Genomic DNA, 13,750 nt, shown 5'->3' with positions numbered 1-13,750 from the left:
TTTTTTTTCTCATTACAGCTTAAACTCAGCTGTTACCAAAGTACCTCCTCAGCGTCTGCTTCTCTCACACCACTTATTTCTTGTTTGTACTGTGTTTTAACCTTCTCAGTAAACCCCCAGTGGGGTTTCCCAGACTCCCAATGCTATTATTCTCTTTCATAGTTCTTTTTTTTTAAATTATTTTTTCCCCTTTTCATCTTTTATTCCTGCTCTCTCATATAGACAGCTGAAGATCTAGAAATCAGTAGCTGGAGAACTAAACCCATGAGAAGGGAGAAAGGCGTGAATAAAAGCCATACAAGGTTGCATCTGCTGCTGGAAAATTCAAAGCAGAAACAAGCTTTTTCCCCAAGAACTAAAGGCAACATTTTGCCAGGTTGCTCTTTCTCAATATTGCTCTTTTCAAGGTAAGAGGGGATCAAGAGATCTGTCACTTTCTCTTCCAAGCCCTGATCAGTGTGGCAGGAGCACAAAGCAGGGATGTTTCTCCCTCGGTGTCCTGAGTCTCTGGGGTCTCATGACAGAAGTGAGGGGGAGCCAGGCACAGGAATCCTTCAAAGGAGGGCAACAGTAACCCACCTACCATTTACAGAGCTTTAAAACAGTTCCTCGGTGTTTCTCCATCAACCTGGCAAATTTCAGGAATCTTTGAGAAGCCCTCCCAACCCCTCCTCAGCCCCACTGGAATGCAAGGGTGTTTCATGAGCCATTCTTCCAGCACACCTTTCTGAACTGGAGGTCTCACCACTCAGCACCTGGAGTAAACTCTCTGCAAGTCCCATAACCTCCAAAGATAATGACAATTCAAGATACCCGCCACAAAAAAGCTCCTGAGCCTTTCCCATAGCTCAACCCCACCTGCAGGACCCCATTTGGCAGAATTAGGGTGGAAAGGTGACGTGAAGACACCTCTGGGTACAGGAGTCCTGCTGTCAGCAAGGCAAGAACCTGGGAAAGTACAGTCTGGACAGAGGAGCAGCTGGGCTTAATCTGAAGTGGTGCCACCATCAGACAGGGGAGTGAGAAGTCATCCTGACCTAGGGCAGCATTATTGCTCTGTCACCTGGAGCCATCTTTAAGAATTGTAGAATAAATTAGGTTGAAAATTACTTCAGAGCTACTTTCAGAGTAGATTCCAGTGGCTTGTACAGCCCAGTTGTGAATATCAGCAGAGAAGACAGAGTACAGCTTCTCCAGGTCCTTCCTCCACCTTTTGACCACTTTGTGAAGAATCTCCTCCTGTAACCCTGTGAGAATTGCCCTTCCTGCCCTCATGTCCATTACCTCTCAGCCTTTCTCAAACCCACATCCGAGAAGGGTCTGGCCCTGAATAATCCACCTACCCCCCTTCTCTTCTTCAAGATTTTAAACCAGGCTGTCTCAGCCTCTCCTCACACACATCATCTTGATGGTCTCAGCTGAATTTACTCAAGCTTGTCAAAATCTTTCTCAGCCTGGAGCTCCCCAAAGTGCATCCTGTACTCCAAATGCTGCTCCTCAGGCAGGCAGCCTTTCCTGGCTGCGAGGGCACGCAGGCTCCTCTTCAGCTCCTCTTCAGCCCCTCACTCACCAGAAGACATTTTCTGCAAAGCTGCTTTCTCTCTCCTTGGCTGCCTACCCAAGCTGCTGCACGGTGTTATCCTGTGCCACACGCAGGACTTCACACCGGTCTTGGTGGAATTCCTGCTGTGCCTGGCACCGCTGCCCTCCATCAATCGTCCTCCCAGCCTGGTGCCGTCCAACAACTGGCCGAGGGTTCACAACATCCCAACACACGAGTCGTTAATGCACAAAGTCACCAGGCCTGGAAGCAGCCTGGGATGGATGCAGGCATCGTGGGGCAGATGCTTCGGATCTCCTGCACACAGCTGGATAATTTTTAGTGTGATGGAAAACGTAATTTTATTTCTGTTTACATCGTGACAAGCAGAAAGGGAAGAGGTCCCAGCATCAGCAACTTCTCCCACCCCAAATTCCTGCACTCTCCCCTGCTACTCCCTCAGTGGCACCAAGACCACACGTTTAGTTGTGATTGAACTTGAGACAGGAACCAATGTTAAAAATAAATTGATTTATTTAAAAAAAAAGTTATATTTAAATGCAGATCGGTTTCCCTATCTGGTTCGCTACGTGGTCACACAGAGATTTTCACCGGAACAACTGCAGGAGAGCGTGGGGGTGCAAATAAGAACCAAAGGAAAGTGGGAGCCACTTAAATTCAGCTTTTGTTTCAGTGACAAAACATGACCCAAAAAAACCTCAGGTGAAATAAAAGACTTAATTTTCTGAGGTTCTTCAACCTATTTGGGTCAAGTATCTGCCTGACAGTAGATTTTATCTAGAATTCCAGAGATGATATTTCTTGTGTGAGTTTAGGAAGGTTTGGCTTGATCTCCTCCTGTACAAAAGGCAATTAATTTTTAAACTCTCAGGGAAAAAAAAACCCCCAGCTTTCATTTCATAGTGTGTTTTTTGATTGGGAATTAAAAAAAGAAAAAAAAAAAGAGCACAAAGGCTGGCAGAAAAATGGCAATCTTTTACCAGCTGCTAAAAATATCCTTGAAGTTTGTATTTCAGTTCCCTCCTCCTTTCTAACAGAAATCTTCCAAAAGTGTTTCACAACTCACTATTTGTTAAGCAAACCCCAGTGTTCTCACCCACTGGGATATTTACATGGGGAAGTGATGCCATGAGCTATATTGGGTTTGATTTGCACTATTTTACAACCATAACAGCAGACATGTGGATACAATAAATGTGCACAGCATTCAGAATCAGCTCTAATTTCCTAGAGCAGGAAACAATTAAGCAAACATAGGATACTTAACCACAGCACATATTATCATTAAAAACTGCCTTTATGCTGAAGGCTGTAAGATATCTTAAGTGAATCCTTACAGAATCAAAAACTCCTTCAGGCTGTGCTTTCCCAGCCCTCTTCTCTCAGGTTTGAGCCCTACTGCAGCTTCTCAAAGCAGGATGACCTGGGACTGTCAGGATTTGAGTTCTGAAAAACACTGTCCTGCAGGAAAATGCCAATTTCCAATGCTGCTCCTGTTTCTGGAGGGCTCAGGAGGAGCCCATGCCAGCTGAGGCTTCAATATAATTTTCCAGCCTACAGCCATAGGATGTTCATTATCCATGTTTTACCATTCTTCTCACCAGCTCTGGAACACTATTGCTAAAACAAACCAGGCTTGCTCTACACACAGATATGACCTGGTTTGATGTTGCTATTCCTGCAGCGTATTCCGAAAGCACAAGCATATCCCCATCTCTGTCTTCCTCAAAACAGTAATCAGTGTACAAATAACCAGAAAATTCCCTCCACTCCTCCAGGTACCTGGAAAAAAATAATTAAATTTCATCTCTTTCCCATAATATTTGTTTTTCTACCATTGAATCAAGTTCTGCACACTTTCCTGTAGACAGCAAAAGGAGCTCCTGGCCCAAACCCTGCTGCTCATTGCTGCTCCCCAGCTCCTGTTAGTGACCTCAACTCAGCTGCGCCTTGGGCTACAGAACAAACCTGGCCAGCTGCTGACCTTCCTAGGAAAAGGTAAAACAGAACAAATCCAAAAAAAGAGAGAAATGGTTAAACTGGGTGAGTTAATTGTTTTAGAAACTATACTAAAATGGGACAATACAGCATCCTTGCAAGAGCAGGACTGACCAGGCAGTGCAGAAATACCTTAAGCCACTCTCATTTCTCCAAAATATGCAGAGAATTGTACAGTAACTTGAGACTATCACTTTAAAAGTACTGCAAGCTTAACCTCTTTTACCAAGTCTCTTAAATTCAGGCAATAAAAGGAGTGACACTATTCCCTGCTGCTCCTCAGGACAGAGGCAGACACAAACATGAAGGGACAGAAATAAAACATTCAAGTACCACATTAAATATGAATATCAGCACTTGTGATATGACAGAATGCTGAGTTATAAACTCTAAAAATCCACAGAACAAATATTTACCTTTTGAAACAAGTGCCTTAAAAAAAAAAAAAAAAAAAAAAAAAAAAAAAAAAAAAAAAAAAAAAAAAAAAAAGAGAGAGAGAGAATAAAAAATAAATCAGAGACCAGTACAGAAAAGCTTGGGTTTGATTCCCAGGCACTGATCTGAAGAATTAATTCCTACTACATTTTAATGCAAAAGCAGCACTGCAAATAAGGAAATTAAAGTCCTGAACAAAGCTGATTGTAAAGTAGGAATAGAATTTATGTTAAAATTCTAAAAGCTCCTTGATTTCTCACTCGTAATTTCAAACTAAAGAACCAAAAAGGGGTATAAATTCTTTGAGAAGTTGAGATCTCTGTAAAGAGCACGAGGAACAAATAAAATAGTGAGAAGGGCACTCAGGAGAGGGGAAATGCCTCTGATCTCTGGAGTTAAAGCAGATTAACAGAATCAGAACTGCTACCACGGGGAGGAGGAAGAGGAGGAGGAGAAGGAGGAGGAGGGCTTGGGAGCCTGGGGAAAATGGAATGTAGGGTGGGGAAAGGAAACAGACACTGAGCATTGAGCTAAAGCTGGTTTAGGGTGGAACCATTTTAAAGCCAGGGTGTAGCCAGGGAGTAAGTGTGTCTGGGTTTAAAGCGATGATTTTAGTTTCCAAACTTGAAAATAACCTGACCTAACCCTTTAATAACAGAAACTCTGAAGTACTCCTGCAAAGATTGTATCCTAATAACTCCATTAGCCTGTAGCTGTGGTGATAGGGACAACCTGAATCCTTCACTGAGCACCTTCTGCAATATTCTCGATATGGACACAGAGATCAGTGGCATTCAGGGTCGGGGGTTAATTTTTTCCCTTTGGTTTTGCATTTTGAAGCAACTCTCAGCCACCTCCACGCAGTGCACTGGTGCTTCAGGCACACCAAAAGTTCCAGAGGGGGTCCAGAAACCTGGGCAGCTCCTAAGCTCAAGGAATGCAGGCTAAGCCGATTTCAGGCTAAGAAAGAATTCAGGGGGTGGCATAAGAGCACAGAGGTGTAACCCCTCCATGCCTGGCTGCATCACTGGCCACCAGGGTATCAAAATATCTCCCCAGCAAAACCCCCTCAATTGTAGGCAAGATTTTAACACCTTGCAGAATAACTGAAACATCGTGGCTGTAAAAAGAAGGTGGAAAAATGCGGAAATGAACTTCATTTTCCAAGTGGCAGGCAGTTTGTAGTTTACCATTACCTACCCTCAAAAATACTCCAACACCTTTCCAATAAACTGTTTTAATCCAAAACATCTATCCTGCTTAAAAAGTGATCTTTCCAAAATGAGGCATAAAAAGGTCTAACTAACAAACTAAAAGCAGGAAATTATTAAAATTTGAGTCTGTGATGGTTTGCTTTTTAGGACATCTGTGCTGGTTTTTAGGACATCTGATAACTAAAATTTTAGCCAGCCCAGTTTTCAGTCATGGCTGTAACAAACCATTAAACACCTGAAGTTTTCCATTGCAGCCAGGACTCAGACCATGGCAGGTGGTCTGGGGACTCCCTTTCTTCAAAGAAAAATCCATTTAAAGGAAGAGTAACCAACTGCATTCTGTCCCAGTGACTTTTCTGGCAGGATTACTTCAACACTGCCCACTTCCAAAACTTGTCTTAGCACCTCCTTCAATACATCCATTTTTGTCTTGCAGAAATCTTTAGGAGTTCCTTAAACACCTGTATCCTGTGTAACAACACCACACTCATCTTTCCCCCCTTTTCTCCTTTTGCAAAATCTGGATTCCTCTAGTTGGACCAATATGCTTGCCAAATACCACAACAGAAACAGGGGAATTTTCAGAGGAATTACTTATTTAATAATGACTTGAAAATATGAATCAAGGGAAGATCTGAACATTTGCATTGACAAAGCGACAGAGTTACAGGAAGCCCAGTAGCTTGCTGAGAAAAAACAACTTTGTTTCAAGAATAAAATCATCCTGTAATAAGGCAATCCACACGTTCACCTGCCTGCACTCAGGTCCAGACACCTCACCTGCAGAAACTTCGTTGAGTTCATCTGGAACGAGCTCTTCCTTGCCTGCCTCCGAAGCCTTTTGCAATGTAAGCTCCCTGCGTGCTCCAACTGTTCAGCATCTGCGCTCCCCAACAGCTCCTGTAATCATAATTTGCTCTCTGGAAACCAAGACAGAGAAAGGGATGGGAACTGTTGACGGCAGCAGCTGTCTCCAGGCGTCCCAGGGAGCACAGCTCCCTGCAGCAGCCACACGTGTGGCATTGGAAAACGAGCGGCTTCAGCCTCTCCTCACCGCGAGGGAGGAAACTTGGGCAGAATTAAAGATTTTGATGGGGAGAACGTTAAAGGAACTGTGAGCTCTGCAAAGTCAGAAGGATACAGCAAAGTCCTGCCTGTCCTTCCCATGGAGGTCACTAGTTTGGGCTTACTCAAGTCCTGAAGCTCTTCTTAACAGAAGAACAGAATACAGCAAATCCGCTACATGAATTAAAGGAAAGAAAAGAGTTCCCAAACTGTAGAGCTTTTAGAAAGGGCTGCTCTGTTTTTAAAATAATTAGCTTCATTTCACAGTCAATTGGCACACAAACTCACTTGCAGCTTTTGGGTGCAAACACTCAGAAGATGTGTGGGAGTATTTCCTTGGAAATAAATTCCCGAATCATAACTACCGTGCTTGAACTAACACATTAATAAAGCCGTCAATAAATTCTTCAAAAAGACACCCTTCAAGTGGCAGAGTTTTCCATTATGTGAAGAGACAAAACCAGCAACACTTTTCTGGCTTAACAGTGAAGATACCCATTCTCTTTGGCAAGAGCCTTCCAAACACCACCTGATCCTGTAGTCCATGCACTCAGGATGTGCAATCCTGTAAAAGTTTTATCCAGCAAGGTTAAAGGAACAGGAACCTAATGCATATAAAGATGTTCAAGACACAATTTCTGATTTCATAAGCATCTTTGATAAGAACACTAACAAAGAGCAACACGTTTCTTTAGAAAACCTATAAAATTCAAGAAAAAGGGATAAAATAAAAGGTAGACCTGTTCTTTTGGAAAGCCCATGGAGGAAATTCTTCTTGGCTCAATCATGAAGAAAGTTATTATTTATAAAAGCCCATCCTCCAGTTTACTTTGGAGAACTGCTGCTTCAACTTAATATGTCTTGGTGAGGAAAACATATATATGAAAGTTTCCTACAAGGAATGACAGATTGACATCCTGAACAACCCAAACAGGATGAGAAAGACAAAACCTAATATGTTTGATGCTAAACAGACAGTCCAAATTAATAAACAGAAACTAGCATGAGAAGATGGTGCTCATCAAGCTTTGTGCTTGACTGACACCACCCTGAGAAACTGACAGCTGTATCACAGTCCCAAACCAGCACCTCAGTTTTTCATTTGCATTCTTCTGCAAATCCTATTTGATCATTCCTTCTTGGATGAAAAAGACAATCTTCATGGCAGACATTAACAATCTTTTGCTATTTCCATTATGTTAGATTACCATTAATGAGATTACTCCAGACACTCCTTTTTATTTTAATCTCCAATGTTGTCAGATTCAAAGACTCTCAACAGCAGCCCACCAGCATATGGGAAATCAATGGATTTGCAAAGAATTTTCTTACCCTTTCAATTTAAATAAAATCTGTGTCTTTTTTTGACATATCATTGATTTGTATTTAAATAGTCTACTTAAATATTTGGGAACTTTTAATACACCTGCCTGTACTGATAAAAATGTTTTTCCCACTGAAAGCAGCACCACAGCTGAGTGTGAATGAGCTGAGCTGTTTCAAAAGCTAAGTTTCAGTGACTGCAATGTGCTTCTTTGTAATATAACAGGAATTATCTAATCCTATATATAACAGAGGCATATTTTTCACCTGTGAATATCCTGCCCCAAATAATAATGGAATTTAAAGGGTGAGGCAATGGTTACTTGCAAGATTCTCCTTCCAAAATGCTGCTGAAATGCAGTGTTGTTTGCAACCAAGACCAAAAGAGCACCTTGCACAATTTCAGGAGGAAGACTGAGCTTTGAAGAAGTATTCCCCTAAATCAGCTTTCGCATTTCCAGAATGCAATGTCTGTGTTAGCCCAGCAGAAGAGAGAGGCATTTGTAAACTACCCCAGTGAACCCAACAAGAGCTCTCAGCCTTAGCAAGCAGCAACTTAAAATAACTGATTAGATCAGAAAAGTGAACGAGCCTCAAAGAACAAAGAGTTCTAGGTAACTTTCTTTCTTCTCAGTTACTTCTGAAAGAACATTCAACACCCATTTCCTCAGTAAGTGAGTAGCTTTCCATCTTAGCTGTGAACACTGCTGACAGGGGCACTTTTAAATAGATGAGGTAAAGGAGAGCCCTAGACTATGAAGGCTGTTTTAAAAAATGAATCCTGACATGACTAAATCAAAGACAACTTCAAGCCGAAATTTAAACACAACCCAAATACCTGTTACGTGTCAGCACTGTGTCATTACCCATTTGCACACAAGAAAATCAATTATTCTTCACACTTAGGAGTCAAGTCTGCAACACCCCTAGAGCACTGCTGAAATCTAACAGGAGAGGGCAGAACCTGGGGTACCAAAATCCAGCCTAAGGACATCCCTGTAGCTCAGGATATGAAGTTTGCAGGAGAATATCTCCAATGTGCTGGATATGGGAAATACCCAAGCAAGACCACAAGACCCGACTGCTTGCAGGGCCCCAGACAGGGGTGTTTTTGGGGTACAGGGTTGCTTTTACTTCACAGTGACAGAGCAGCAGCCTCACCCGAGTGCCCATTTGATTTCCCCCAAACCACAGGTTTACCACACCAGAGGCTGCCTGTGGACAAGGTGTCCAAGGTTAACCAAAGCTGAACACGTATGGATCTCAAACCCTTTGAAATCATACTGAAATGATCCCCAAAACACCACCACTTGACCTACAACACACACAGGGCTTGCAGAGACAACCCCTGCTGTTAAGCCCACAAGAGCCCATTCCACAACTTCAGGCCCCACAATGCAGAGGAACCTCCTTGTCCAGCAGGGCAGAAATGAGAATTTTACCTGCATCCACCTCTCCAGATGGCCAATATGGGGAACCCAGGAGCAGCTCAGTCTCCACACACCCCCCTTGCTCCTCATGGACACACTGCTCTCTGCCAGTTGCCACTGCCAGCACTGGCAGCCCCCGAGCCTGTTCATTTTGGACAGCAAGAAGTCTTGCCATTAATTTTTTTTCCTCTTCTTTTACCAGCACTATTGAAATATTGCAATTCTTCCCCCAGCCACCACCATTCAGCTGCCCTTTTCCCACCACTGAAACCACCTCCTTTATTGGAAACTGCATTTAAGGCAGATTTGGAACAAATAATTTGATGTGCCCGCTGACGTGCTGTCTCAGCACTGTGCTGAGTCAACCCCCCGAGCCATCTTCCTCTCATCTGCCAACAGCCACTGCAATTTAATTCTTTAACAATTAGGAATTAAATCATCTAAGTTTCATTCAGCTTCCGGTAATACAATCTCTTCTGTTCTGCACTATTTTCTGTAAAGACGCTCAATCTACAGCCAGCTTTCCAAGAGGATCAGAGCTGTTCTGATCTGTTTCTGCAGCCACCACAATGTCTGGTTCACTCCATGTACCTGTCCAAACCCACATCCCACAGACCGTACAATTGATCGAGCTGTTTTCACGGGATGCCAAGGAAAATGAAAAATAGTTGCATGAGAACAGAGACCAAGCGATCCACGCTGAGTCTTCACTCAAAACAAGGATAAAATACATGCACTGCAAAAATGAGATTCTTCATAAATCACTGTTACCTTAAATTATCTTGCATTTTTCTTCTAACTGACGTTGTTGAGATTTTATCATCAGCTAATTAGAATAATTACATGCAATTATCTTGCTGCAGCAGATAACCATAAAACATAATAAATCTCAAGACATTTGCAGAGTTACTCTCAATAAACACCACATTTAAACTCCAGTATGTGAGCAACTTCAACCTCCTTTTTCAGCCCATAAAGACTTTTAAGACTTTCAGTACTCTTTGCATTGTTCTTTTCATCCAAATTTGGCAACATAGAAGTCTATAATCTCACACACCCTTCTCCTGGCTGACTTGGATTCTGGTATGTAATGAAACACAGGCTAACTCACAGCACAGATTAAGCTCTTGAAGTCAGCTTGAGTGAGTTTGAGAACACACTTCCACCAAGTCTTTAGGAAAAAAACCCAAACTCCTAGTTCAGAAGCATTCCTGAATCTATTTATTGCTACTGATTAATGAATTAAATGGGACGGTTATTTTGAGACAAAAAAATAACTGCTGAAGATTCAGAGGAAGTCAATAAAACAATTTTCTCACTGACTACACACTTTAAAACACAGCCACTCATCTCAGACCACAAGCAGTCACACATCAAAATATACTTGAAGTCATAGTGACGCCTCAGAAAAACATGTTCTTGAGAGCTCCTAAACACTTATCCTGCCATTACCATCAAGAAGCTATGGTGGTTTTCTTACCCAAGAGAAAGTGACACCTGAATATCGGGAAATTCTGAAGATGGTTTCGGTAAGACTAATTTACACCCATGTGTGTGGTGTAATTACATCATCAATATACAGCGCAAGGAAAATTCTTCAACCTTGACATCAATGTCCACACCTGCTAAAATAAATTCCTTTAACCTTTCCTCTTGTTAATTCCAACAATTAGAGTGGTGGGTTTGGGGTGACTTATGTCATTCAAAGCCAAAACAAAACCACCACTTTTACAGGAGAACCAGCCTCCACTGAGGCTCCTGACTGAACCACACAGTGCTCGGTGCTTCTGAATCGCTGGCAACACAAGTTTCTACATTTTTGTATTTCTGGCGAGCTCCTATTTCAGAGGCTGATAAGATCATCCCATAAGCAGATCTAATTAAGTCAACGTTTTCAGTTTCACCCCCAAAAACTGGAAGCACGACTTACTTGGGTCTCGACCGCTGTACGGCCATCCTGAGGCAGGTAAAAGGGGCAGCACAGGAGAATTTGCCCTGCTGTCATCCTCCACTTGCTGCGTAATATGTCTCACAGTTTCTTTGTTTTTCCTGTTCTTCCTGCGGCCCGTGGGCTGCCAGCCATCCCCCACTCCTTGCTCTGAGAACCCACTCTGTATTGCACTATCCTTGGCAGAATGCAGCTCACCCCCTCCGTAATGGGACGGCGACACCTGCTCCTCTTTGATACGCAAAGACCCATAGCCCATGTCACTAGCCCAGAGAGACTGGGACGAAATGTCTTCGTGGCTGTCTGGTTTTGGTTCTTGATCCTCTTTTCCGTAACTACTCCCTCCCTCGTGGCAGCTGGCGATGGCCGAGTCCCCGGAGGAGTTTGCCGGGCTCGTTCTCCGGGCTAACCACGGGGATATGCTCCTGCCAGCCACGACTGCCGAAATCAGAGCGTCCGTGCTGCTGCTGGAAGGGGCTCCCAGCTCGTAATCGACGAGGTCCTCCGAGGCATCAGACTTGATGCTTATGTCCAGAGCTGCTTTGATGAAGTTGTGACAGGCCTGCACGATGTCCGTCATCTGCAGGTAGCTGGCGGCCGACATCACCTCGATGACGTTCCTGCTGGTCAGCGCCAGGTGCGCGGAATACATGAAGTCAATGATCGCCTTAAAGCCCTGGGCGGTGACGATGTCCAGGTGGGTGACAGTGGCCTGGTCAGAGGTTTTCTGGACCTGGCAGTAGAGGGTTTTGAAGTAGCGGCTGCTCCCCAGCAGGACGTTTTTGTGAGCCTTGAAGATCTTGCCCTCCACGATGATGCAGACGTCGCAGAGGATCCCGTGCTGCCTCTGCTCGTTCAGCTCCCGCAGCAGGTGACGGTAGTGGGAAGCAATTTCCATATCTTCCTTTCGGTTATTCATTTGGAGATCTTTATGTTTCCTCTTCCACAAGTCCTGCAGGGGGAAGGAAATGACAGGATTACAAAATCCGAGACAAGACCGAGACAAACCCCAGGTTGTACCAGAAGAAGCAACAGGTTGATCTGGGAAGAGTGCCACAAATACAGCTACTGCCTGTAATGCCTCCACATTCGTTACAAAATGCACCTTACTTTGACCAGACTTCAAATAATTTACACTAAAAAGTTCTAGATTTGAAGGCAATCCTCCAGTGGCTCATAACATCCCAGAGAAACGTTTCTTTCAATTACTACAGACTTGTAAGAAAACCCATCTGAAGTAACCAGAGAACAACAGCTGTCGGTTTTTACTGTGAATCTGTTGAAGTTTGGTTTTGAAAGAGATACTGCACTTGAAACCATGCTCAGATGCCCACAGACTGCTGAGGGGCACACTGTAACACATTTTCCTCGAGGTAGAAGAGTTGAAATCCTCAAACAGCAAGAGCTGATTGAACTCAGCATTTCCCTTGTTATACTGTCATGGATGGGCTGAAAACATGGTTTAAAAGTCAGAAGAGCAACAAGCGAATCCAAGACCATAGATCACAAAGTTTTAAGTCCCCATCCAAACTAAACTGGCAATAGATCACAACTATGAAATGAATGTTATTTGAAACTCAGCTACTTACAAGCAATACTTTGCAATAAACATGTTATTTCCTTGCTTTACATCTCCAAGTTTACCCTGCAGCTACCCTCAGATACTGAGTTGAGAAATTCTCATGATCATCTAAAGAAAGGATCTTTATGACCAACAGGCCTTTTGCTCACCTTTCATAAAATTTGGCAGTATTATCCAAAATAAAAGGCTAGTTGGTGCCAGCAGCAAGGTATCTTCTAAGTTATGCTCCAGATTATCCTCCTCTTACACTCCAGAACAGAAAAAAAGGTCCCAATTGTTGACAGTAATCAGCAGCACGAGGGTTTTCAGAATGATTTTTTTCCACTTACTATCTTTGCAACTCCATATTTGCTTTTGATGCCACAGCTTTACAAATCCTTTGGCATTTAATTCTGCCATTTTCTCTAGCTTATCCCACTTTTTTTGGAACTTTCTATCAAGATTTATCTACCACGGAACAGTGGTTCAATGGTCCAACTAATTAAGAGCACCAAGGTGAAGGGTATCTTACTCCTTTCTCTCAGAAGCTTCAAATTTGTTCCAATATAAAAAGTCCCAACTGCAGAATTGATATGAGGGTCCACATGTCAACACACAACTGTAAAATCTGACCCAGTTCCACATGTTACTATGTGCAGGCACACTCACCAGAAGCCTGGATTTAAGCTACTGGTTTTACTTATAAAAATAAAACCTTGGAGGTCGTACAGCCTTGAAGCACACATGGTTCAGTGTTAGCCCTGGCATTAAGGAGGCTGTTTCCAGCCTGGAGCACCTTTCTAACATCCATGGAGCTCACACACAAATTCAGTCCCATCTGCTCAAACTGGCTCGCAGCAGTGGGCAGCACAGCCGTGATTCAGGAAGTTTCCTTGGCACATTCGAGTGTTTTTCCTGGGCTGTGGAACACAGATCCACAAGTACCCTGCCCCCTTCCCCGACCCTGGGCTATTATTATCATCGGCAGGAGCAAAATAGCTGCAGTTGAGTCAACAGCGTGGGCTAGAAAAGCACCTCCCACCCAGCCCACAGAACATCCATGAGGTGGGACCTTCTCCTAGAGAGCCACCTGATGATTCAAAAGTTCAGGTTGTGCAAGACTGCTTCAAGCTCCTCCAGCTCTGCAAGGACGGAGCTGCCCCTCTGCAGCCCCAGAAACCCTAATTTGCAAGGCCAGCTGGTCCCTGATCATTG

The 13,750-nt window shown here is 43.5% G+C and overlaps 1 protein-coding gene across 4 annotated transcripts in view; it reads right to left on the bottom strand.

Moving 5' to 3' along the window:
- The window catches only part of ZBTB46 (zinc finger and BTB domain containing 46), a 50,608-nt gene that overhangs the window by 23,352 nt on the left and 13,506 nt on the right, over nt 1-13,750 (bottom strand). For all 4 annotated transcript variants that reach the window (XM_040080012.2, XM_040080008.2, XM_040080011.2 and 1 more), the window contains one exon: nt 10,957-11,926. In XM_040080012.2, the coding sequence (XP_039935946.1) occupies nt 10,957-11,926 (970 nt within the window). The remainder of the gene's footprint in view (nt 1-10,956; nt 11,927-13,750) is intronic.

This window comes from Hirundo rustica, chromosome 16 (assembly GCF_015227805.2).
Source record: "Hirundo rustica isolate bHirRus1 chromosome 16, bHirRus1.pri.v3, whole genome shotgun sequence".
Classification (NCBI taxonomy): Eukaryota; Metazoa; Chordata; class Aves; order Passeriformes; family Hirundinidae; genus Hirundo; species Hirundo rustica.
The sequence above is the reverse complement of the archived record's forward strand: the minus strand, read 5'-3'. Positions and strand labels throughout refer to the sequence as shown.